This window comes from Paramacrobiotus metropolitanus, unplaced genomic scaffold (assembly GCF_019649055.1).
Source record: "Paramacrobiotus metropolitanus isolate TYO unplaced genomic scaffold, Prichtersi_v1.0 Parri_scaffold0000015, whole genome shotgun sequence".
Lineage (NCBI taxonomy): Eukaryota > Metazoa > Tardigrada > Eutardigrada > Parachela > Macrobiotidae > Paramacrobiotus > Paramacrobiotus metropolitanus.
This window is the reverse complement of record NW_026570235.1, coordinates 241,520-267,424: the sequence shown is the minus strand read 5'-3', so window position 1 is coordinate 267,424 and position 25,905 is coordinate 241,520. Positions and strand designations below refer to the sequence as shown.

General features: G+C 42.3%; 7 protein-coding genes across 9 annotated transcripts; 6 read left to right on the top strand and 1 right to left on the bottom strand.

Annotated features, from left to right (window-relative positions):
• Window positions 1–242: 242 nt before the first annotated feature.
• On the bottom strand, window positions 243–1,764 carry LOC129584986 (myosin regulatory light chain 12B-like). 2 transcript variants are annotated; one of them, XM_055477457.1, is made up of 4 exons: window positions 1,688–1,764; window positions 1,382–1,584; window positions 1,054–1,215; window positions 243–857 (listed from the first exon to the last, which is right to left on the bottom strand). In XM_055477457.1, exons 2-4 carry the CDS (start codon window positions 1,575–1,577, stop codon window positions 619–621), a joined length of 597 nt encoding a protein of 198 aa, XP_055333432.1. In that variant the 5' UTR covers window positions 1,578–1,584; window positions 1,688–1,764; the 3' UTR covers window positions 243–618. The 2 variants fall into 2 exon arrangements, with proteins under 2 accessions (XP_055333432.1, XP_055333431.1); XM_055477456.1 differs by having other exon boundaries at window positions 1,382–1,756.
• A 2,130-nt stretch (window positions 1,765–3,894) lies between these two features.
• LOC129585023 (uncharacterized peptidase C1-like protein F26E4.3) lies at window positions 3,895–7,701 on the top strand. The gene is made up of 8 exons (XM_055477528.1): window positions 3,895–4,567; window positions 4,798–4,861; window positions 5,483–5,605; window positions 5,694–5,914; window positions 6,045–6,198; window positions 6,299–6,482; window positions 6,763–6,987; window positions 7,142–7,701. Exons 1-8 carry the CDS (start codon window positions 4,126–4,128, stop codon window positions 7,448–7,450), a joined length of 1,722 nt encoding a protein of 573 aa, XP_055333503.1. The 5' UTR covers window positions 3,895–4,125; the 3' UTR covers window positions 7,451–7,701.
• Window positions 7,702–8,457: 756 nt separating this feature from the next.
• LOC129585026 (trans-1,2-dihydrobenzene-1,2-diol dehydrogenase-like) lies at window positions 8,458–10,694 on the top strand. The gene is made up of 6 exons (XM_055477530.1): window positions 8,458–8,790; window positions 8,853–8,964; window positions 9,112–9,275; window positions 9,417–9,666; window positions 9,950–10,074; window positions 10,135–10,694. The coding sequence occupies exons 1-6, from the start codon at window positions 8,608–8,610 to the stop codon at window positions 10,477–10,479; spliced, it is 1,179 nt and encodes a 392-aa protein (XP_055333505.1). The 5' UTR covers window positions 8,458–8,607; the 3' UTR covers window positions 10,480–10,694.
• LOC129585047 (trans-1,2-dihydrobenzene-1,2-diol dehydrogenase-like) lies at window positions 10,591–12,334 on the top strand. The gene is made up of 4 exons (XM_055477562.1): window positions 10,591–10,624; window positions 11,626–11,730; window positions 11,834–11,997; window positions 12,212–12,334. The coding sequence occupies exons 1-4, from the start codon at window positions 10,591–10,593 to the stop codon at window positions 12,230–12,232; spliced, it is 324 nt and encodes a 107-aa protein (XP_055333537.1). The 3' UTR covers window positions 12,233–12,334.
• A 174-nt stretch (window positions 12,335–12,508) lies between these two features.
• LOC129584997 (uncharacterized) lies at window positions 12,509–15,248 on the top strand. Of its 2 annotated transcripts, XR_008689960.1 has the most exons (3): window positions 12,509–13,612; window positions 14,409–14,858; window positions 15,043–15,248. XR_008689960.1 is itself a non-coding variant. In XM_055477472.1 (2 exons), exons 1-2 carry the CDS (start codon window positions 12,958–12,960, stop codon window positions 14,423–14,425), a joined length of 672 nt encoding a protein of 223 aa, XP_055333447.1. In that variant the 5' UTR covers window positions 12,509–12,957; the 3' UTR covers window positions 14,426–15,248. The 2 variants fall into 2 exon arrangements, 1 of the variants encoding a protein (XP_055333447.1); XM_055477472.1 differs by having other exon boundaries at window positions 14,409–15,248.
• Window positions 15,249–15,286: 38 nt separating this feature from the next.
• LOC129584996 (trans-1,2-dihydrobenzene-1,2-diol dehydrogenase-like) lies at window positions 15,287–17,473 on the top strand. The gene is made up of 6 exons (XM_055477471.1): window positions 15,287–15,671; window positions 15,883–15,994; window positions 16,131–16,294; window positions 16,364–16,613; window positions 16,717–16,840; window positions 16,901–17,473. The coding sequence occupies exons 1-5, from the start codon at window positions 15,489–15,491 to the stop codon at window positions 16,788–16,790; spliced, it is 783 nt and encodes a 260-aa protein (XP_055333446.1). The 5' UTR covers window positions 15,287–15,488; the 3' UTR covers window positions 16,791–16,840; window positions 16,901–17,473.
• A 5,493-nt stretch (window positions 17,474–22,966) lies between these two features.
• LOC129585022 (atrial natriuretic peptide receptor 1-like) lies at window positions 22,967–25,849 on the top strand. The gene is made up of 11 exons (XM_055477526.1): window positions 22,967–23,390; window positions 23,447–23,488; window positions 23,701–23,728; window positions 23,817–24,148; window positions 24,330–24,373; window positions 24,445–24,483; window positions 24,549–24,617; window positions 24,747–24,884; window positions 24,965–25,015; window positions 25,130–25,303; window positions 25,423–25,849. Exons 1-11 carry the CDS (start codon window positions 23,048–23,050, stop codon window positions 25,609–25,611), a joined length of 1,449 nt encoding a protein of 482 aa, XP_055333501.1. The 5' UTR covers window positions 22,967–23,047; the 3' UTR covers window positions 25,612–25,849.
• The last annotated feature ends 56 nt before the right edge of the window (window positions 25,850–25,905 follow it).

The following is a 25,905-nucleotide window of genomic DNA, read 5'->3' as shown; positions in this document are numbered from 1 at the left end:
TATCGCGTTGGAAGGTCACCTTGACGTTAAAAAATAATTTTATTAATTTCGTAGAATTTCTAGTGATTAGCTCCGGTAACAAACTTCTGCGATTCTTACATTTACCCCGGTTAGTCGGATACTTAAAGCGTAAACGCATCAAGTTGTTGCAGAGTGCAAAACAATCCCCGTGCATATGGTGCAGTTTTTCAACAGTAAAACTGAAATATTTGATGCCTCTTTAGTATTTAATATATGCGATTTATTACAGTACAAGTACTTATCAGCGTGTATTGCAAGTGATACCAGCTAAGTTTACAGAAACACTCCGTATTGAAAGATTCGAGTGGAGCGTATTCCAAATACTGCTTGCACTGCAAACGATCGCTTGAAAGCCACATTGCACTCTTGCGGTCGATCTTCTCCTTTAAAGGTCATCAACAAAGCGTTATAAACATTTAACAACTTAATATCACTGTCTGGATTTATGACTTGAATTCAACGCCAAACTCACGGATTTAGGCTATATAAAATACCGTTTATCAGTGGCAGCTTATTGTTATCCGGAAAAGAATGAACGTTTCAACTCTCCGATGTATGCAGTGTAGCTGCGACAGTCGAACTGACCCTTCTAAAGACTCAGAGTTCCGTAATCGTGGGTAAAATTTCCGGTTCCGTCGTTAGTGTTTCAACACGGCCTTGGTCTGCGGATTGCTCTTTAATACCGTATTTGATAGTCCTGGTGAACTCCATATAGTTGAAGAGACCTTCTGCGGTCCCGGGCACATCGCGGAAAATGGCATCGACGTCGTCATCGGTGAGACGCTGTTCACCCATACTGGTCAGCATTTCGCGCACCAGACCGGCGTCAATTGTGCCTGAAGCACACCAGGTTTTGGTTTGCGTTATCTTTCGAACATTTGAATTCTCATTGCATGTATAGTAGTTCCTTTACTTATACTGATGACGACATTTTTGATTATGTACTGTGTCTTTCGGTCAAATAATAATATGATTGATATCGTACAAATATTTTGATTATTACGGTCTGTTAGTGTTCACATGAGTACGAACCTGTGCCTTGCTCATCAAAGGCGCTAAATGCGTTGCGTATGGTGTCTTCTGGATCCGTTCCTTGTAGTCGATCACCGAACATGGCCAAGAACAGAGTGAAATTCATAGGACACGGCAGTTCTGCCAACATTGTCTCGATTTGACTATCTGATGGTTCATGTCCTATAGCAAAATCTTATTTTAGTATATTCGTTTTTTCCCGTAATTCTCGTACTTGATTTGCGACGATAATCGTATAAACTAAAGCGTTGTGCAAAGTCACATTTCCGTTTCTTCCAGCTACTAGTAAGCCTGATTTGAAAAACCGTGTATAGATACATGCATTTACCTAGCGAAGCTAACATAACATGGAGATCCTGTTTATCGACGATCCCGTCTCGGTTTTGGTCAATCATTTCAAAGGCTTCCTTCATCTCCTGGATCTGTTCTTGTTTAAACTGGGAAAACACATTGGTCGTGGTACGACCGGTTCGTCCATAACGGGCTTTACGCTTCATTCGTCCTTCCGTTTTCCGGCTAGCCATAATAATACTGGGGATACAGATAATATCAATAAAATGACAATAGTAGGAATTTCTTTGGATCTTCCTTTGTGATTTCAAAACTTCGACTCCGATTACTTTTGCTACCTTACCCGTTATGAGTAACAATGCAGAGTACGGTATCTGGAATTCACAGAACCTATGCGTAATGATATCTTGCAGACTTGTAATGTAGTCGCTGTACTTACCAAAATATTGAATGTCTCAGTCAATTGGCGCTGTTTGATTAGGAACCCGAATTATCAAAGTTGATAAGATAATAATTATCTGTAATTATACAACATGCAACCGATCCATTGTTTTCATAGAGCACTTTAACAACAGTCAACAGATACACTGCTGCATACAGGACTAGCAGTGCCGATATACACGTAATTTCGAAAATTACACCTACTTAAAGATTTATTCTTTTAAAACTGCAATCCCGGTTCCCAGGTAATAAACTACATTCGGAAGCCATACGCTCTTAGTAGTGCCTCTTACTAATGCTTGAGCCACAAAAGCGTTTAGGCACTGTAGAAATTGAAATTCAATTGTCAACGCTGTCTGCCGCTTACGTCCTCCCAGGTTTACTATGACATTATCGGAAGAGGATTTACCCGACTCGATCAAAACCTTCGGCAGCGACATCGCCGTGATGGGTCGAGAATTCGGTCAGCAGATCTCTCAGAGCGCCGCCATCATCGCCCACGCTGTGGCCGACCTGAAAACTTACCAACCCAGACTATCCGTTGACGTTGACGACGATGTGCTATCCACCTGGCACAACACTGTCTCCACGGTTGAGACGACCATCTCCTCGTTCTTGGAGCAAGTCGACAAGGTCGTGGGCACCGGGGAGCGTTCCATCATGGAGATGATCGACAGCTGGGAGTACAGTGTCGGTTCCATCAAGCTCATTATGATGGATGGATACTTTACCATCAAGTACATTGCGTACATCTCGCTGTTGATGACGCTGACCATCTGTCTGTACAAGACGTTCCGGTTCGCCAGGAAAGATATCATGGTGTGTTTGGCGGTGGGAATGGCCATTCAGGGATTGGTTATGCTGCCGCATAGTGAGGTGTCGCATGCGGGAACCGGGAGAAATGATGGTCTGCCGGTCGGAGCGATTGTGGCGTTTGCCGGGAACATGGTGCTGCCGCGGGGATGGGTGATGTGCGACGGGAGTGCAGTGTCCAGGTCAATGTACCCGCAGTTGTACGCTCGTATAGGGGAATTTACGCCTGATCTGACAAGAACACCGGCCGGCGCACGAGTAACTGATCCAAGTACCGGCAACAGCGAAAGCCAGAACTCAGTTTACTCGGTACAATATGGCATAAAAGCTTCTGACACATGAACATGTTTTTGGGGGAATTGTATGGACCGTTTTGGTCGAACCAGTAATGCCGAAAGGGCCATAACTGCCAGCAGTAAATACTTTTGGTACGAACGTACCTCATGATCGGGATTAAAGCTAAAGGTTGTGAATCGCCCAGTTAAATTGTAATAACGAACACAGTTTATAAATAATTAAAGTGTTTAATTTAAAGTGTTTATAGTGTGTGTTTTGACTGCCGCGAGACCATTCTCTGTCTTGCTTGACCTTTATTGTACGTGAAACCAATTTGCCAAAGGTTTTGCTTTTACAGTGAACGTGTCTTCCGAACCGCAGTCAATGTTATGAGCACTTATAAAGTTACTGATTTGTTCATTTTGACTGCCGTGTGACCTTTGCATTGCAGTTATGACTAGGCATGATATAATTATGTTTAATTCAATATACGCACAGCGTTGTCTTCTGTTTATGCACTGCATTTGGGCATTGCGTTATAAGCGGAAGAAATTGATTTTATATTTCCGTTCGCATAACTATGGTTGTTTTGAATATTCTAAATCATAAGGGAAACCCTTTAAATACCTTTGAGATTTTCTCATGGATTGAAAAGCGTTAGCCTCGACTGCCGGTTTATTTTTCACAATCAGTTACAAGTTACCACCGACCCTGTTTGGGGAGCGATCGAGACAACAAACTGCCCTGTCGAAGTACAACACTACTTCTTACTACTAGTTATGGTTAGTCACATACGTAATAATTATGTAGAACTATACTAAAGTATTCATTTTGCCAGTCAAAATGATATCACGCGGTGTTGAGCGGCAAATTTTCTTGCAAGGCAATCACGTATTCGCTAGGTGTGAACGTACTATGTCTGCAAGTTTTATCGTACGGCATGGTGATCTGTCGCACGTAAAAAAATCATAATAATAATAATAATTACGATGGGAAATATGTATGAATGGGCTGCGCCAATCGGATTTCTCAATGAAAAAACCACAAACCATGTAGCACCGGTTTAGTGCTATAAATGTGGTTTATTTTTGGACAAAGATTAGTTGGAAGGTTTGTGGACGAAGGTCGGTTAGTTGTCATAGACTCATAATATGCAGAACTACAAAAGTGCTCTTTGCCTTAAACCGACCTAGCGAATTCTCATAACAAGTGCCCTACCACCCGTGCAATACGCTGATAATAATATTTATTATGGACACCCGATTACTGATCTGCGTATTCTCGTTATCACTCCTCTGGATAAATATGGCTACCGCCGTTGGATTCGAAGGAATTCCCGGAAGTTACTGCTCACAACTACCAGCGGACGCAGGTGGATGCTGTTTGTACCGAAACGATGAATGCGCTGTAGATATTCGTCCGGCTGATCCAGAAACGCAAGGCGATAGCCGATACGATACCCTTTGCTACTGTGATGACTTCTGTGATCGGCGGGATGATGGTGACATTCCCGACTGTTGTCCAGATTTCTATTCGCATTGCCGCGGAATCAGTAACCTTCCCACAATGACCATGGAAAGTGCCAACACTACAACAACGACCACCACCAGACGCACAACTACGACAACCACAACAACGACCGCGCCGGACGACGCCACGTGGACCATACCACAACCTGATTCAGATTCTCTAGGTATTGCATTTAACATGTACATTAGTAGGACTACTCGTACTGTCCACAACATATGCAGGCTTTGGTCTTGGAAAATAATGGACGAAGATTAAAAATAGCCTGTAAATTTCGGTTAATTCAAGAGGTCACGGGGAGAGTTATTACAATGCTCACTTTGCATATGAAATTACAAAATTTTTATATTCATTGCAAAGAAGTGCAGCTTATACGATTTTTACCGTTCGTTGCAGGTTGTTGGGATGGTGATAAGTTGTATGAAGCTGACAACAGAATGCAGAAGAACTGCCGCGTTTGGTAAGTATCGGACATGCTTATAGGTAGTTAACGCAAAACTGCGGTAGGTTATGCTACTATTGCCAGCATGATTAATTTGAGTAACAAAGCAGCCCATATTGTTGCTAGTTGTTGATTTGAAACTCCTATGCACCGTATAGAAGACCGTATAAAAAAAATATAAGTAAAATGGGAATAAATGGAAATTGTACATAAAATTATGCAAAGATTCTTTAAGTGCGCGCCACCGAAATTATGTTATGTCTACTGGCATGCCGGTTGTCCAAATTATGACCACAAATATGCAAACATATGCAGATATATAGGGGATCATTCCTCCGATAGTGGTATACCTAAAACTACTTAACAAACCACAAAACTCACAAGTCAATCAAATGGCAACCTCAAGGAAAAAGCGAGCACAAGGCAAAAGCACTGAAAAGGTCAAAGCACGATAGCGTACTTGCGCTTAACAGGAAACCTGCAATTCAAAGAGGATTGCAGACAGTGAGAATGCCTGCACCGGCACGTAGGTTCATTCACACAAAACTTTGTTCAAGTAAACAACTGATTATGTGAGTCTGCTTTGTTTACGAATATTTCTACTTACTTGTGCTGGTTTTCGTGGTTACATCACTATAGCACCTGCCGTGAAACCGCGGACGCCGACGACAAGCCGTTTGCATTTGATTGTGATAATAAAATCGAGTGTCTCATTGATGAGGATATCATTATCGACATTAACAGCAATCCTGACAAGTACAGGTGTGTAAGAATCAGCTGAAGACAGTTACTGTAAAATCTTATAAAACTGCGCGGCTAGGGGTACTATAGCGTAGTGCCTCTGTTGCAGATGGAAAGCAAGCAACTACTCTTTTATGTGGGGCCTGACACTGGAGGAAGGATGCCGCTTTCGATTGGGAACCAAGAAGAGCTTCGTTAACATGCTGTCCATTAGGACGAAACCGCAAGACCTTCCCGACAATTTTGACGCCCGGCTAAAATGGCCCGGTCTTATACAGGAGATCCGTGATCAAGGCAACTGCGCAGTCTCATGGGCATTTTCTACTGCCGGTAAGCATTCCTACTATTCCGCTACCCGCCCTAAAAAACCTTCTTTGAAACAAGAGTAATGTAGCATAGGAACACCGTGCCGTGGCACATGGCTGCATTTTTGTCTTTAAGCCGTTGCCTGTGTTTGTAGCCGTTGCAGCAGATCGTATCGCCATAATGAGTAAAGGCTCCAAAAAACTGTCCTTTTCGGTGCAACAGTTGATGTCCTGTGAGACGATTCCGGCATATCAAGGATGTAAGGGTGGACTGGTCGATCGAGCATGGCAGTACTTTACGTATAAAGGGTAAAGGTCACAAGGGCTTCGTTTGGGCATTGTGCAGTGGCACAGTACGAGGATAGAATGTATGTATGCGGACAGCACGGCCACTAATTTTGTTAACTAGGGTTCTGCAAGATGAGTGCTATCCCTTCGGAAAACTGTGCGCAGATGATCGCTGTCCAGGACGTAGTGGGTACTGTCCCGTGGAAACCGTGGGAAACACAACCGGCGTGTGGGACTGCCCCAACCGAGCCTCCGATCAACGCATTCTGTACACTGCTGGACCCCCGTATCTCATTGATTCAAAAGTCAGTAAAAGAAACCATGAATGTTTTGCCATGTCGTATCATCGGCTTGGAAACCAGTACGCGCAAGTTGCACTACAAAATTATGATAAGCGCCTATCGTACCTCGTATAATAAACATTCACCGCTAACCTTGCAATTGTTAACGAGGTACATCGAATGTAAGAATATAGCAAGTATTCGGCTACGATCAACTTACAAACTGCTCTTGCAAGTCAGGTAGCTCGGAAAGCTTTACATGACAATATGACATCGATTTGCTCTGAAAATACACCCATTGTAGGAGGACGCGATAATGAGCGAGATTTACCGTCACGGTCCGGTGCAAGCGGTCTTTCAAGTGTTCCCTGACTTTTTTATGTACCGCAGTGGCGTGTACCATGTCTCTAGTCATGCTCGCCTGCATCCGCGTTATCAGCATTATCTGCAGTCTCCCAACTCCTACCATTCAACGAGAATTATCGGTTGGGGTATTGACCACACTGATGGGATTTCCACTAAATACTGGGTAAGCAGTTGCATCAAAACCAAAAATGTTCGGCAAACCAGGATTACAGTTGGAGATTTAAGCTGGTCACTACTGTATATTATATTCGTACGTTTAAATTATCTAGTAAACTTTATGGTACGTCGTTTTTCTCATGCATTCTTTTTTATCACAGCTGTGTATGAACTCGTGGGGGACACAGTGGGGAGAAGATGGGACCTTTCGAATTCTACGTGGGAAAAACGAAGCCGAGATCGAATCGTTCGTAGTTAGTGTACTATCATATAAATCGCTTTCTCAACCCAATAAATTCAGTGGAAAACCTTCGGAAATTGAAAAGTCTCCGCCGCAACCAGTACCAACGTCGACTAGACTGCCAGATACTACCACTAAAAAACCAGTACCAACATCGACCAGACCGCCCGGCACGACCACCAAAAAACCCCGCGGCAGCTGGAAATTATTTGACGGCTGGTTTGACTAATTTTTGGTTAAGCATGAATGACCATTTCCTATAACGATTCAGTGGTACAGTTTGGCTTTTCTGGAATGCAGAGAAGTGCAACAGTCGTTTTTGCATTTTCAGCAGCATTTATCTATAGTTCAGCAGCATTTATCTATTTGCCTTAAGTCAGTAACATTAGAAAATTAGCAATTCACCCATAAAATCGGTGCGTTGTACTTAAATCTGTGCGTTCCTACGTGTTTCTTTCGATTTTTTGACCAATTATCCTTTAGAAATAATATCAACGGAAATATTACGTCTCCATGGAAGTCGATGACCAACGGCGCCCCTCAGTTGCGACCGTTTGGGTATCGCTGGCTTTCGAGTACTTGCCCGGACATGATCCTCCGAGCGACAAATGGTCAAACGAGCACGATTAGCGTTAATGTTATGTAATTTGTAATAATTTTGTCATTTTGTTCGTTGTGCGATAGCACTAAAATGTTCGCAGACAGTCGGCTGACACTAATAGTAAAATACTTTTATCTTACAGACAACTAGCAAACGATCCAACTCGTAAATGATCAGATACTTTTACCGGGGCGTTAGAAATTATTGCTTACTATACCACTTTGTACATATGGACATGTACCCAGCTAGCCACAGTGTACAAATTTGATTGTGCGAACTTGTTGGCACGGCCATGAGCAGCGACTTTATTAACTTACACCATATCACCTTCTTATAATTTCTCGCACACACAGTATAAAGAGACTGACCTGCCTTGTACTCGTATTACTGTAATTTGACTGCATAATACCACTCCAAACTCACTTTCGCGCATAATATAATATACACGCAGCACCAGACGTCTGCAAGAAAGCCACAGGAACTGTCAGGAGCTGCTACCATTATAAAGTTGTCTAGCCAGTGCAAAGTCCGGTTTCGATTCTCTACTGTGGGTGGGGATCTTCCACTGCTGGGCAAAGCACAATCCAAACAGTCGCGAGACTGCCGGTAGACAATAAAATTTTGCAGCAACTAGAGTCGTTGTTCCATGTCATCTTTAAAATTCCCGTGCGTATGTTTTAGTTTTCTTACCCATACAGCCTGCACACTTTCGTAAGGTATTAATTAAAAGTATTAGGAAGTCAGTGTAATCTTTTATCGTCTGGGCTGATTGCGAAGTAATTAAAATGCGTCTTCTCCCATGCGTAGCTTTTTTCACATTCGCGGCACTATGTTCCACCGTCCACCCAACTACGGCAAAAAATTATACAGTGTTCGTATCACCATTGCGATGGGGATTTGTCGGATGTGGTCGAATAACCAACAATTTCGCTGCTGCCGTGGAGAGTTTGCCGAGATCTGAACACATTGTAAGTATAATTTTTGTGCTTACCGGTTACCCGTTTAATTTACCGGTTTTGGGTTTTTCAAGCTGCAAGCTTTTGCTTCGAGAAATGCGACCCGGGCGGAAGAATACAAGGCACGTTTCGGTGCGTTCAAAGCTTATGGATCCTATGAAGAACTGGCGAAAGATCCAGAAGTTGGTATGGATGCTGCTTTTTTGTACTCGTATATTCGTCGTCTTATCATTAACAGCAAATTAGCAGTCAAAAGCCTACCGAGTACGAACTGGAAAAGCGCTGTATTATGATCCAGGAACCTACTATTTCAAAACTCTTGATTAATTCTAGATGTCGTTTACATTGGCACAATAAATCCGAATCATTTCGAAGTGGCTAACCTGCTGATGGACCACGGCAAACATGTCTTATGCGAAAAACCACTGACCCTTAAAGCCGACGAGGCAGCAAAGCTAATTCAAAGAAGCGAGCAGCTGAAGCTTTTCTTTCAAGAAGTACGAGAAAGCACGTTGGTTAACTAAAAAGCTGGAACAATGCATATTTGTGTACTACCATTACTTCGATTAATGCTGTACTTAGCACTTACTTAGCAGTTAACAGCGCCATCATGAAACATATGTTATCCTATATGACAGGCCGTATGGAGCCGGTTCTTTCCGGCTTATCAGCGCCTTCGTCAGGAACTTCCAGGTCTCGGCGACATCAAAACAGTGATGGTCAACAAAGGTCAGACCAGTGGACGTTATTCGCAGCGACTATACCGGAAGGAACTGGGTGGAGGGGCGCTAAAAGACATTGGTGGCTATGCCATCCAGTTTGCCATCCAAGTGTTTGGAAACGAAATGCCTGAAAAGATTTCGGCCGTTGCACAGCTAAACAACGAAAGTATATCCCTCAACTTATAAATAAACTTATAAATAAAACGTATATAAAAGTATTTAAAAATGAGAAGTATATAAAAACGAAAGTACATCAGTACAAAAAGTATGAAATAAAAAAACGAAAGTATAAAAAGGAACGAAAGTATGAAACGAAAAAAAGCATAAAACGAATGAAATGAAAATATGAAAAGTATTTAAAAAGTGAAAGTATATATAAAATTGGAATCTGTAGCTAATATTAGAACAATAGCAAATGCTAATTTGTGTGTTCTTTTTTGATTCAACAGCAATTGATACGACTACATCGTTGTTGATCCAGTGGAAAAATGGTGGAATTGCGCAACTGGCAGTCAGTACGCTAGCGGAAATGCCGAATGAGGCATTTGTTTTCGGTGCAAATGGAACAATCAAGGTAGCGCTTCGGCTTAAGTACACGATCTTTTACGAACTTTTACGAACGGTATGTTTGCAGATTCCAAATAGCTTTATGCAACCGGAACATTTCGAATTAGAGAGGAAATCCAAAACATCCACCAACACCACGAAAGAAAAGTACCCGGTTCCGAAAGTCAATCACCGGCTGACGTATAGTGGCGGCGCTGCCGGCGGTACTGGCATGGTATACGAAGCGCAGGAAGTACGGCGCTGCATGCAGGAAGGATGGCTGGAAAGTCCGCATATGACGCACAAAGATACACTTGCCATTATGAATATACAGGAAGCAGTGCTGAAACAGATTGGCGTTAATTATGATGACCTTTACAAGGATGGCAGATATGTTGGATCACTGCTTAATTCTGTTTATGATGGGGTTTAACCTACAACGTTTCAAACTGTTAACTTGGCGGCATAGTCGCTTCTTTCTCTGCAGCTTTTTTTAGTGATATTGATTAGTAAGTTAACAATCTCGTTTACCAAAGTGGGGATTATGGCAAATCCACTAAAAAGGGCCTATTTTCTCTGTAAGAAAAAAAAGCTTTTTCTGTAATTTTCTCTGTAAAGAATTGCAAAAATCACATTCCAATAAAGCATTTTGCTTGCCATCGATAATTTTTTGGTTTGTATTTGCCTCGTAATTGATTTTGTTATGTACTTATTTCTCTTCCATGCTTTTCACCCCCGCCCCAACATGTTTTAGATTTTTACCAGAAAAGTCGTGAGTGAAGATTGGGCTGTCTCGCATTCGATGTGCATAACGGCCGGAAAATGGGAAATTTCCATTGCAAAGACCCGGTCTGTGATGTTAGCTAGAGCTCACATCAGTGGAAGCACTGAATATACAGTAACGAATAAACTTGCGATCATTAATTTTTTGAGCAGCCAGCCACCTTGAAAATTCATACCCATAGAAAGTGGAAATTTCTACGTATATGCAGTGATGAATAAGCTTGATTATTTTTGCACCATTTGCTGTACTGCTATGGAATATTTAATATGGCTGTGTAGTTACACTGAACGAGATTGCGTTATTTCCGCACCTGCTATCAAATTAGTAGTTCCGATTCTGCTGTTCGAGTTAATTATAATTTTAACGGATATAACTAGTTTGGCGTTATATCCGTTATATATTTTAGTGATAGGCGTGTGCATAACAACAAAATTATTCGATTGTTGCCGGCGTTTTGTGAACTGTGTATCCAGTCACAGCTAAAAACTATACCATCTCAGTATCTCCACTCCGAAGGGGATTTAGGATGCGGTCGTATCACTAATAATCTTGCTGCCGCCGTCGAAAGTTTACCAAGGACTGAGCACGATGTCAGTATATGAAAACGTATTGTAAATGCTCGTAACATAAGCTACAGAGTACTTCTGCAAATAAATTGATGGAGCTTATGAATGTACTCATAAATTACATAATGACTATATGAAAACGCAGATGCTCATAACATAAGCTACTGTAAATAAGTTGATGGAGCTGATGGATTTACTCATAAAATTATTACACATTGACATTGTACAGCTGCAAGCCTTCTTGATGCAAGCCGAGCCGAAGAATACAGGAAACTATTCGATGGCACAAAAGCATATAGATCCTACGAAGAGTTAGCAAAGGATCCAGAAGTCGGTACGGTTTTACCATGCTAGATCATGGCGGGATAAATTTATTTCCGTTGAATGATTGTTCATCCATGGGCTGCTCTGTACTCGTACAGTGCTGTATGTTGCAGATGTCGTATACATTGGTACAATCAATCCCAACCATTTGGAAGTTGCAAATTTGATGCTGGACCATGGCAAACACGTCTTATGCGAGAAACCGTTGACCCTCAAAGCCGACGAAGCTGTTAAGCTTGTCCAGAAATCCGAACAGCTGAAGCTGTACATCAAAGAGGCAAGAATAAGATAGGTTTTCGTAATGACTCTCAAAATGCAACGGATGACCAATGTTTTCGTGTAATACAATTTTACTCTGCAGAGTAAATCTATCAAAAAGGCACGTTAACATGGTATTCTGTTGTATCTGCATGGTGTTAAGTATTGTGCATGGGCCGGTAAAATAGGTACTCGTACTTACTGTAATTTCTGGTGAGCGCATTTTTTGTTAGTCTGTATGGAGTCGGTGTTAGGCTGTGCGATCGACTGAGCCAAGAACTGCCGGAACTGGACGAAAGCAAAACGGTGATGGTCAACCTTGATCAGACGAGTGGGAGAACGTCTCAGTGTGTGTATCGCAAAGAGCTTGGTGCTGGGGCACTGAAAGACCTGGGAGGGTACACCATTCAGTTCGCGCTGCAAGTGTTCGGAAACGAAATGCCGGAAAAGATATTTGATGTTGGACAACTTAACAATGAATGTAGGCGAACTAATTGTAAGCGTAATTTCTGACAGGAAGCAGTAGTTCATCAAAGTGCGTGTGAGACACTTTTTTAAAGTGTTCTACTTAAAGTACTCGTATTGAATGTCGATTAATTTCCACGAGTGTAATGTTGGCCTGATTCGGGTGTCTATAGAAGTACTTGTATTACGTTTACATTTCAGCTATTGATAGACTAAGATTCCCCATGAGGGAATCTGTCCATTATTGGTCAGTGGCGCATCTGACCCCGCCCGCTTGGAGATTGGCCAGCGGTCAGTTTCTGGATGAGGTATATAAGCAACTGCCGCACAGCCAGTTGCCAATACCTTCCCAGTTCGCTTAGAAATTTTTTAGCCTGCTTGTTGCAGATAACCTTGTAGCCTGCTTATTGCAGATAGCCTTGTAGCCTGCTTATTGCAGATAGATACGTGCCTTCTCTTGTAATACGTGCAATAACTGTTTTTGCTCCCACTACTACCAACGGTCAATTCTACAATGGTTTCCAAGAACGAGCTGAAGAAACTGAAGGTTCCGGAGCTTAAGAAAGCCTGTCGCGACGCTGGCCTTGACGACACCGGCGTACGCAAAACCCTACTGGCCCGACTTTACGCACACAATAGTATCCCACCTTCTCGCATGGAGGGCGTCGTGGAAGCCAACGGCGTGGTTGCCCCGAATGACCACCCTGTAAGACCTCCCGTCGGCATAGCTGCTGCTGGACCGATGGCCGAGCTGATTACTGTATGCGGCCTTGCACCAGCCACCTTGCTTGATCTGGAGGAAGCCGGCTTCACCAACCTTGACAAACTCCTCCGCCTTCACCAAAGCAAATCGTACCCGAAGGATTTGGAGTTCATCAAGCTCCCCGCCGACCGCAACGAGATTCAGATTTTCATCAGTCAACGAGCGTCACTGGCTGTGTCCGATCTCCGCCAACTGTTACGTTCCCGCAACAGTAATGCCGGATCCGCGCAAGCCAACGTGCCGGTTGCCATTACCACCAACGCCCCGCATGGCACCGATCACCCGCAGCCAGTCCCGTCGACCAGTGCGGCCGGCAGCAACCGTGGAAGGGCTCGCTCTCGTGGCTACTCCGCCAACCGCTCGCATCACCACTACGGCCGCCAGCAGTCGACCACTGCGCATTCGGGTGAGTCAACAGATAGCGATAATTCTTCGCATTTTTCTCGTTCGCGCAAAAGGTCAAACTCGCGTAATCGGTGTAAAGTGTCAGTTAATGCCCGTCATTTACCGTTGCCTCATAAGCAAGCACCAAAGGTCACTTTGCATAACGGTAAACGTAGCCGGCAAACTGCGACCGATTTATCTCTCGATGAGTTTATGGTCTATAGTCTGCGTACCGCAGTTAAACTTGCTCGTACTGTATCCGGCAAGTACCAACTTGCCGGATACAGTACGAGTCACTCTTAGAATACCTTGAGTATTTAGAGTTTTTGTCTATACGACGCCGTGACTACGAAGAGAAAGCAGTTTTAAGATTTGACGAAGAATTTCGCGAAACGGCAGACCATGATGGTTTAAATCTGTCCGATTCTCATGAACGTTCGGCGTCAGGCGATAAGTACTTCCACGCAAAAACACGGCGGCTGGATTTAGATGTTCATCGCAGAACATCTAATAAAAAACGACCGCTTTTTCGTGGAAATGCCGGCCAACGTGCCGGCACGCAGCGTTTCAAGTACACCTGTTGCCATAACTGGCAGGAAAACAAGTGCCATAATAACGCCTCGTGTAGCTTTGACCATATCTGTGGACACTGCGGCGGCGACCATCAAGGCAATAATATGACAATCTGTTAGATTAATAGCTACTACGACTACAATCTGTTAACAGTTAACATCGCTTTTATTACAATGGACGTAAGGATAGAGGTGCAGAAAATTTTGCGGATTTTTTTTCCAAGTAATAAAGAGTGTCTTTTACAGATTCCCAACAGCTTTAGGCGACCAGAACGTTTCGAAACTGAGTGTAAATCGAAAACCTCCTCGAATATTACGAAGGAAATCAGTTCCAAAGGTTAATCACCGGTTAACTTACACCGACGTCGAATCAGGTGGGACTGGTATGGTTTATGAAGCGCAGGAGGTGCGGCGTTGTCTGCAAGAAGGTTGGCTGGACAGCCCGCATATGACACATAAAGACACACTTGCCATAATGAACATCGAGGAGGAAGTGCTGAACCAGCTCGGCGTCAATTAAAATGACCTTTACAAAGATGGCAAATATGCCGGTTAATCCTGTCTACGATGAAGTGTAGTAACGGCATATTAATAATAACCAATAATATACCGGTATACTACACTACATTAGCCAATAACACGGCGGTCACGCCAAGTTGCCGGCTTCCATTCAAAAAAAATTCCGATTAACGAATGGTAAAAAACTTAAACTTTTTTGACTTCTACGGTATCACCCTATGTATCCTACATGTTTTGATGCCGTACTTCATATGAAATTTTGCACTTACTACTAAGTCTACTATTATGGAATTAATCCGAAAGTCTCTTTTACTTTTCTCTTCCTGAGTTTGCCTACTTGGCTACCATGCATCACCGGCAGGTGCAACAATCAATATCAACCTATTGGAGTTCGTGGTCCGCGGGAACGAAACTTCGAACGTGAGCGCTTTGAACGCCGTATTGGATAAAGGAGAAGAGAATCTACGAACCAAGCTACCTACAGAGTACATAAAGTTGTCCAGCCAGTGCAAAGTCCGGTTTCGATTCTGTATTTGCTGTGGGTGGGGACCTTCCATTGCTGGGCAAAGCACAATCCAAACGGTTGCGAGAATGCCGGTAGACGCTAAATTTTGAAGCCGCTAAATTTTGAAGCCACTAAAGTCATTATTTCATGTTATCTTTTAAGTTCGCTGTGCGTATGTTTTGGTTTTCTTACCTATAAAGCTGCACTTTTCTAAAGGTGTAAATTAAAAGTATTCGTAATTAAGATATTTTTTTATCTTTTAACCATTATCTGGGCTCATTGCGGAGCAGTTAAAATTTAAAATGCGTCTTCTCCGACGCGTTGCTTTTTTCGCATTCGCAGCACTATGTTGCACAGTCCGCCCAACTTCTGCAAAAAATTATACAGTATCTGTATCACCATTGCGATGGGGATTTGCTGGATGTGGCCACATAACCAACAATTTCGCTGCTGCCGTGGAGAGTCTGCCGAGATCTGAACACCTTGTAAGGATTATTAATTTGTGCTACTCAACTTACCGATGTTTAAGATTTAATCATTTTAATCCAATTATAACTCTGCGCAAGCGTATATGATAATCCGTGCACTGTAACTACAGGCTGTTGCCTAATAAAAGCGTAAGACTTTCCGGTTAAATTAATAACACAAAGTATTATAAGAGGTCGCCATTCAGTTTAAAATATTTTTCCCTCTTAGCTGCAGGCTTTTGCTTCGAGAAATGCGAGCCGGGCGGAAGAATACAAAGCACGTTTTGGTGCGGTCAAGGCTTATGGATCTTATGAAGAATTGGCTCAAGATCCAGAAGTCGGTATGGATCCTTGCTTGTCACATTCGTATCTTATCATTAACAACAAACTAGCAGTCAAAAGCCTACGAAATGGAATAACGTTGTATTAAGTACTGATCTAGAAAGCTACTTTTTCAGAACTTCTCATTAATTCTAGATGTCGTTTACATCGGCACAATAAATCCCAGTCATTTTGAAGTGGCTAACCTGATGATGGACCACGGCAAACATGTCTTATGCGAAAAACCCCTCACCCTTAAAGCCGAGGAGGCAGCGAAGCTTATTCAAAGAAGCGAGCAGCTAAAGCTTTTCTTTCAAGAAGTACGAGAAAACACTTTGATTGGTTAAATAAAAAGGTGGAAAAATGCTTACGATACGTCATGAGAACAGGCCGTATGGAGTCGGTTCTTCCCGGCATATCACCGTCTTCGTCAAGAACTTCCTAGTCTCGGCGAAATTAAAACGGTAATGGTCAACAAAGGTCAAACCAGTGGTAGTTATTCGCACCGATTTTACCGGAAGGAACTGGGTGGAGGGGCGCTAAAAGACATTGGTGGCTATGCCATTCAGTTTGCCATCCTAGTGTTTGGGAACGAAATGCCTGAAAAGATTTCGGCCGTTGCGCTGCTAAACAACGAAAGTACATATAAAAAAGCTTATAAAATCTTATAGAAATCGGAATTTGCAGCTGATATTACAACAACAACAAATTTTAATTTGTGTGTTCTTTTTTGATTCAACAGCAATTGATACGACTACATCGTTGTTGATCCAGTGGAAAATGGTGGAATTGCGCAACTGGCAGTCAGTACGCTAGCGGAAATGCCGAATGAGGCATTTGTTTTCGGTGCAAATGGAACAATCAAGGTAGCGCTTCGGCTTAAGTACACGATCTTTTACGAACTTTTACGAACGGTATGTTTGCAGATTCCAAATAGCTTTATGCAACCGGAACATTTCGAATTAGAGAGGAAATCCAAAACATCCACCAACACCACGAAAGAAAAGTACCCGGTTCCGAAAGTCAATCACCGGCTGACGTATAGTGGCGGCGCTGCCGGCGGTACTGGCATGGTATACGAAGCGCAGGAAGTACGGCGCTGCATGCAGGAAGGATGGCTGGAAAGTCCGCATATGACGCACAAAGATACACTTGCCATTATGAATATACAGGAAGCAGTGCTGAAACAGATTGGCGTTAATTATGATGACCTTTACAAGGATGGCAGATATGTTGGATCACTGCTCAATTCTGTTTATGATGGGGTTTAACTTAAAAACGTCCCAAACCGTTAATTTGTTGTATTAGCTGGTCGGTACAGGTAGCTTTCTTGGCGAGCTTTCTGTGCAGTTTTTTTACTGATATTCATTAATGCGTTCATAATCTCAACTGGTTTGCCAAATAAGCGGGGACTACGGCAAAGACAATGGAAGGCTTACAATAAAAGCTTTTTGCGTAATTTTCTCTGTAAACTTTCCAAATTTAATTAAATGTTGCGATTTAAATAAAGCATTCTGCAACGAAAATTTTTTGATATTTGCCTTTATTTGCGTCGTAATTAGTTTTACTGATTTATCTATCGCTCTTCCTGGTTTTTTTTACCTCGCCCTAATGTATTTCAGATTTTTAACAGAAAAGGTACCACTGAGAAGTGGGCTGTCTGTCAGGTGCTGAACATAAAGGCTGGTTAAGGAAATGGGAAACTTCCATTGCAAAAGAACCTGTCTGCGATGTTAGCTACTGTAGAGTGTAGAGCTCACATCAGTAGAAGCACTGAATTACAGTACGAATAAACTTACGATCATTTGTGACCAGCCAGCTACCTTGTAAATGCATGCCGATGGAAAGTGGAAGCAGTGTTCAGTACTGTAAGCTTGGGTATTATTGCACGGACAGCTTTAACCATGGCTATGTAGTTACACTGAACGAGATTGCGTTATTTCCAGACACAGTAGTTCCGACTCTTCTGTTTGAGTTGATTATACTTTAAGCATTAGAACTAGTTTGGTGTTTGCATCCTTTGACCTTTAGTAATATGCGTACACATAACAGCAAAATTATTTCAATTGTTGCCGGCGTTTTGTGGACTGTGTATCCAATCGCAGCAAAAAACTATACGATCTCAGTATCCCCACTCCGATGGGGATTTGTGGGATGCGGGCGTATCACTAATAATTTTGCTGCCGCCGTTGAAAGTTTACCAAGGACTGAGCACAAGGTCGGTATCGGATGAAAACGCGAATGTTCATAACATAAGCTACTTCATAAACAAAATGGACCTGATAAATGCACTCGTAAATTACGCTATGACTGTACAGCTGCAAGCCTTTGCATCAAGAAATGCAAGCCGAGCCGAAGAATACAGGAAACTGTTCGATGGGACAAAAGCATATGGATCTTACGAAGAATTAGCCAAGGATCCAGAAGTCGGTACGGTTTTACCATGGTACTATACACCATACCGGTGTAATTCTGTATTCCGTATATTGATGTAACCACAAGAATATCCCTTGTACGGACAGTACTGTATGTTGCAGATGTCGTATACATTGGTACGATCAATCCGGACTCTCAAAGCCGACGAAGCTGCTAAGCTTGTCCAGAAATCCGAACAGCTAAAGCTCTACTTCCAATAGGCAAGAGCGGAATTCAGTTTTTCGTTAAGATTAAGATGCAACAAACGCTCAGACTTTTTTTTGTGTACTTGTAGTAGAGTAAACCCTAATAAAAAATTAATATGCAGTTGTCTTGCACCTAGAACTAATTAATAATGGCTTATAATTTGTTAAGTATGACTTTTATATCATGCATGCCGTTCTGTTGTGTGTAACGTGTACATCGGTATATAATGTAAGCTGAGCCGGTACAGTGGATGATCTCTCATGAGCACACTTTATTATTAGGCTGTGTGGAGTCGGTTCTTCCCAGCATACGATCGACTGCGCCAAGAACTGCCGGGTCTGGGCGAAATCAAAACGGTGATGGTCAACCTCGGCCAAACTAGCGGGAGAACATCCCAGCGTGTGTACCGCAGAGAACTGGGTGGGGGAGCACTAAAAGATCTTGGAGGGTACACCATCCAGTTTGCGCTGCAAGTGTTCGGAAACGAAATGCCGGAAAGGTTATCTGCTGCTGGACAGCTTAACAATGAATGTAAGCGAGCTAACAATGTAAGCGTAATTTAAGGGGATCACTATGAGATGAAAGTGGGTCTGGGAAAACATGAATAGGTTAAAAACAACTGGAAGATCATTTTTTCAATTGTTCTGACTGCATGCGCAAAGGGTTTGGCTACACAATGGTATATTGCGATCTTGTCTACGCTCTCTCTGGACAGAGCTATTCAAGAAAGCCCGAAAAATTTCCTACAAGCTGATGTTAATATCGATAACCCATTTATATGAAAGTCATCTCATATATAGTGATCCCCTTAAGACAGGAAGCAGTGGGTTATGACTGTGCGTGCGCATTTGACTGATTAAAATTAATACATTCTTAAATTGTTCTACTTGAAATGTTAAATGTTCGTTCATTTCTACGAGTATAATGATACTCGATACGTCCATGTTTGTGCGCATATTGATGCTTACTTTTCAGCTATCGATATGACAACATCGCTCTTACTGCAATGGAAAAACGGTGGAATTGCTCAACTTGCATGCACTTTATTAGCGGAAATGCCCAAGGAAGCTTTTGTGTTTGGAACAAACGGAACGATAAAGGTACAAAAAGGAATTGCAGATCCTTTTTCAAGTAGTATATAATTTTCTTGTACAGATTCCCAACAGCTTTATGAGGCCTGAACGTTTCGAGCTGGAGCGTAAATCGAAAACCTCCACGAATACCACGAAGGAAATGTACCCAGTTCCGAAGGTTAATCACCGGTTGACTTACACCGGCGGCGAATCCGGTGGGACCGGTATGGTATATGAAGCGCAGGAGGTGCGTCGCTGTCTGCAAGAAGGCTGGCTGGAGAGCCCGCATATGACACATAAAGACACGCTTGCTATAATGAACATCGAGGAGGAAGCACTGAAACAGCTCGGCGTCAGTTACACTGACCTTTACAAAGATGGCAAATATGTCGGTTCACCGCTTAATCCTGTCTACGATGAAGGATAGTAGCGACATAGTAGAAAATTAGTATAGATATAGGATACTTCGCACTCTCTTTGCATTTATTGTTTTTACAACTGTACATTTTGTTACAGTATGATTTTTTCGTGTCTTGTTGCACGATATTTCACTACGAGTACCGTATTTCGTATCTGATTAAATTTTGGTTCGTTTTCGGAGGCAGAATCTGTTGGCTCTCTGAAGCATGCGCAACACTTTAATGTGCATAGCGCAAACGAGTATTACACTTGTACGGGTACATCACGAAATTATAATTATTAATAAAAATGCAAGTTGTGGGAAGGGTTGCATTGCATTCCAGAACAACCATTCGGTTTACTGTCAGATTTAATAAGAACTTAAATATATCGGTAGTTTGTGCTTTGTATTAACAGCATAGTCGTATCGGATAGTGATTTGCAAATTTGAAAGAACAAATTTTACAACAGAAAATAATGTTTTTAACATACAGCATTATGTGTTACAGAAGTCATGATGATGAACTGGCGATAATAAGCCGGGTCAGCTTCGTAAAGTGTCGTTAAAAGTGCTTTGATAAATGTTTGTAACGCAACTGTCATCGCAATTATGTAGCATAATACGAACTGAAATCACATATTTTAAATTACGAGCTCATAATTATAAATTCGCACGATTTCGACTCGATGGTTGTTGTAGATGATGATCCAGCACCGAATCCTTTAAGGCGAATTACCGCGTTCCCACTCGTTGTGATGTTTGAGACGATTGGAGTGGATCGCCAGGCTGTACATGTACACTTCGCACGAGTAAGGTGCGTCTCAGTGTCTTCAACGTCGCTAACCGTAAATCCTTAACGGATAGAAATATGAGTGAAGGATTAACAATCAGATCCAGCAGAGAACATAGATACAATAAGAGCTGGAACAAATCGAGATTGGAGCGCCAACGACCAGTAATGGCAAGGACGTTGAGTATGGTAATGGGTGTCCAGAATAACGTCACGCAAACCGTGCTCGATGTCAGCACAATAAATGCCCGAAAATCTTCTTTAATCAGTGTAACAACGCCTGGATTTTCTGCCACACTGAGACGCTTCCGTTGTCTGGATCGCTTCAGTTGCATGTGCAATAAGTAGGGATAGCTCAGCATAATGAAAACAGTCGGAAGGGTCAAGGCGATAAATACGTTAACCAGCGAATACCCGCCATAAGCCTGCATACTCGTCAAGCAGATTGTAGTGGGGCGCGCTGGTACGGGAGGATAAAAAATGGTGTTCAATGCCACGGTTGGAATACCCAAGGCGTATAAGAACATCCAGTTACAAGCCGTGATTAGCACCGCCAATTTCTTGGTATGCTTTTCCTTGTAGGATATCGGAAAGGTTAACGCCCAAATGCGATTCAGACAGATTTGCATTTGCGCATGAGCCCATTGAGCACAGATAACCCATTGCGAACACATCTGGAAATAGCACAACGCCGGTGTAGATGTACCATAGCGTTCCACTAGAACGATGATGAATTCGCTAGCAGAATAAAGCAGTGATGTTATTAGAATGTTGCCGATGTACACAGAAAAGGAGTTGTGCAGTGTTTTGCGGCTGACCAATACCGTCAAAAGGGCACCGTTGAGGAGCATACCAATTGGTGTCGCAGTCTGTTTTAAGATTATGACTGCATAATGCAGTTTTAGAGCGTCAGATGGCGATATTGTAGAGCCATTTTTGTGGATACTAGAGTTCGAGAAGCGGGTTAAATTGGCCCCGAAGTCGCGTTTAGTTAGGTTCAAGAGCGTTGAGTTCATTCTGTACAGATACGCGCTTCAAAGGTCACTACAATTATTACCTTTGTAACTGACGCTAATATTCAGCGCTGGCTTGGGAATGTTCTCTGGAATCGGGATTGTCTACATCTTCTAAGAAACGTAAAACAACTGTTTCCGTGCCACATAAGGGGTTGCTGTCGGATGTAATCTGGGAGCTACTATTCTGTGAACTTTCTTATTCCGTTGGGTATGTTGTGGTAGCTCTATCGATTACATACTCAAGCATTCTGCTAATTTGCGCCTTGGGTATCTTGGGTATCTTAATAACAGCTGAGTACCCAGACGAAATAAGTTACTTATTTATGTCAAGAAATTGCTGGTGGAAATTAAAAAGCCAGTGAAAGCGGAGACATGTATGGCACTCCCATGCACTCCCATGCACTCCCTGAATACAGAAATTGATTAATTAATGAGACCACGTACCGCGTCACAACAGAAGGGTATTTAAAAGAAATCATAAAATTGATTAGTTACCAACTTACCAATTAGCTTCTGTACGCTAGAACGACGCTGTTTTTACATACAAAGCAAACTGCCATGTCGATAACTTGCTATCGATCCCGCATTTGAAAAGGTTAAGAATAGTGCGTAGTGCGGCAACCAGTTATACAGGCTAAACAAACTAGCAATATTGCATGTTTTAAATACTTTAGTAAAGTCTTAGCTCTTTCAGCGTTGTTTCTGCATTTCGTTTTCAACTGGATTAAAAAATTAGTATAGGACTAAAAGGATACCACCGTAATTCCTCATAATTATTTTCCTCATTGACGAATTCAGCTTGAAAGTACCGAAGGAGGTAGTGGAATATAAATGCGAAAGTTTCTGTAAACGTAACGATACGCTTTAGCAAATCTTTTCTAGACGGTATTAGAGAAAACATAATTATATCTGTCAGTCATGCCTGCTTCCTCATACGGAGTGGCACGAATATCCGTCTGTTCCTAGAAACATGAATATTCAGTAAGGTACTATATTCGGTATTTAAGCTTTACCTACGGGCAAATAGCAAACCAGAATATTGTCACAGTATTAGTGAGCCAACTAATGCCAAATGAACATTGCCGATTTCTGCCACCGTATGACATTGTAAGTAAGAAAATGTGTTAATTATTTGATGCCGCATTTCATACGAAATTTTATACAACACCAATATGGGATCAGTTCAAAAGTCTCTTTTACTTTTCTCATCCTGCGTTTGCCTACTTGGCTACCATGCACCACCGGCAGATGCAACAATCAATATCAACCTGCTGGAATTCGTTGTCCGCGGTAACGAAACTTCGAACGCGGGCGCTTTGAACGCTGTATTCGATAAAGGAGAAGAGGATCTACGAACCAAGTACGGTTCACTATTCAACATAACAAGATCACGCTTCTACGATCGCAACGGTGCAACAGACTGCAGTCATTTGGAGCAGACGGCAACATTGTGGGCTACTCGCATGTATTGCGGAAATGTCCATGAGAATTCTGTAATGGCAGTATTTGGTCCAAGTAAGCAGATCCGTAGCTTTCATGATTTTCTGGATGGCGATGATCTTACTTTTTAGGCTGTCCGGCAGCAACGGCGATGATTAGCTACCTTGCCAAAGGTGGGGAGATATTTGAGCAATCTACTTAGTAGGTTTTGCTTAAGCATTAAGTTTATTAAGTGCAATTGTACGTTTTAAAAAACATTGGTCACTTTTTGTAGCCAAGTTTTACAAAATAAAAAAAACGAGCGCGCTATGAAGAGAAAATTTATATACTATGAAAAATGTTTGCACTGCACTTAATTATTCGTGCATCGATCTTGATTTTGTAGAATGGAACATACCAACATTTTCCGGTTTGTAAGTGCTCACAAAGGGTGCAAAACAATTAGCTGCCGTTTGAAATAAAAGTGCGTATTAACGTATGTACACGCCTTTACATCTCCAGAGGGCTCGGATTAAGCGGCGGTACTGGTGCGCTAGACCGAACTAGATATTCCACCTTGACGCGAGTTTCCGACATCATGGATGCTGACATGAACCAGTTTATCTATAAAGTATTAACCGCATTTGGCTACCACACGGTGGTACTTTTATGTGATGATGATAACGATGATGACCTTTATACGACGATGTGTATGTCAGTTGTCGATGCTCTTCGCCATTATGGATTAACAACGGATCGGTCGCACCAGTTTACGGTGAACCGATTTTATATCCAAGCTGACGATAGAGCTAACATACGACACTATCTTCAAGATTCCAGTGACGTAGCAAGAGGTGCCAATACAACCAGATATTTTAGTTAAACTACTGAATATGACAAATAAATATACTGTATAATTATGTAAACTGTGTAATGTACCTATGTGGTCACCTTTTTACGCTTTGCCGGTTATTTCATTTGTCATATGTATGGTATGCTTAATTAGCAAACCGCATAAAAAGAGTTTCTTTTCAGTTATCTTGATTTTTGCACCTGCCAGCCACGTTCGATCAATTATGGTAAGGCGGTGAATATTACAATAGTCTCATTGATTGATTTGTCATCCCCGGTCACCGATTGTACGTTCCAGCTTGCAGCATTTGATAAAAACATGACGGGGGAAGAATATGTAAGAAGCAAAATGCTTTCACACTAATCACATTTGACAAAGCCTTAATCTACTAAATTTTGAAGGTATATTTTGCGGTCCAACCTGCTGGCGATATAACTTGGTATTCGGAGAAAGATGCTGGACGCAATGAGGCAAGGGTGATCTGTATTACAGCTTATAATCATCCCTTTATAATTAGCATACGTAAATCGAAAAAAGCCAAATGTTAGCGGATCCATCTGCATCTGAAAATGGCCGAGAACGCGTTGTCTTTTTCTTAGGATGCTCGAACAGCGTTTCGTTCGCTGTTCATTATGTCGCCACGGGTAAAGGAAACTCCAGAATATCAGAATTTCAGTAAGGAGGTCCAGCGGTTGTCGACAGAAAAGTACAACTACGTGTTTTCTCCTGGAGAACAGGTATACTGTGCGCATAGTGCATACTGCAACCAAAAGCTAAACAGCGCTTTTCTAGCTTCTTATAATCTCTGGTTTTTAAGGTCAACCCAGTTGCTGTTTCTTATTACTACGCGCTTGACATGTACAGCCAGGTAATTTATAAAGCATTGATCCGTTTAATATGTACAGACTCTGCGTCATACATTATTTTATTAATGTCACACTTACCAATGTAAATTTTGATGAAATTTCACCAAGTTGTACAGGTGTTGAACGAAACGATAACAAACGGCGATAATCCAAATGACGGAGCGGCACTGTCTCAGCGCATGCGGAATCGAACCTATACGGTCTTAGGCAGGGATATTACTATTAATGTCAACGGAGACACCAGCTCCGATTGGTTGCTCAGCCAGATGAACTCAACGGGTAATTTTACGGTAAGAAGAGGACGAAAGCTTGATGCTGCACCGTCTCGGATTTTGCTTTTGAACGAACTATGGAGCAACAAGACAGGCTATACCAGCAGTGCAAGGTTAACAATAAACTTTTTTTACAGTCTGTCATGGAGTACAGTGCACGACAGCGGATTTTGCAGCCCAGTCGTGACCCTGTGGACAACAGCATCCGCCGGATTGTCTGGCCAAACAATCGGACAGCCCCGTCTCCTGATGAGCCGCGCTGTGGCTACCGGGGACTTAAACTAGAATGCCAAACTCCAATTGGCAAACTACTGCCTATGCAGTAATTCTGAAGTATTGCTGCTAAGCGGTAATTCTGTAGTTTCAAAAGCGATCATAAGAACGTAACACACCCTGGTCACGCCAAGGTGGCGGCATGGCATTCTACGTTTCTGTCGAATCGTGTCGAGCACATAGATCCGATGTTTTTGAAGTTCCCAGTGAAAATTTTTTGCGCATATATTCACTTGACCTTTATTTGCGGTACCGCAGTAAAAGCAATTAAAGGCCTTTTCCGGTTTACAATTCATGAAACTTGCCTGAAAAGACAAAACTCATACAAGAAAATCTTCACACGGATT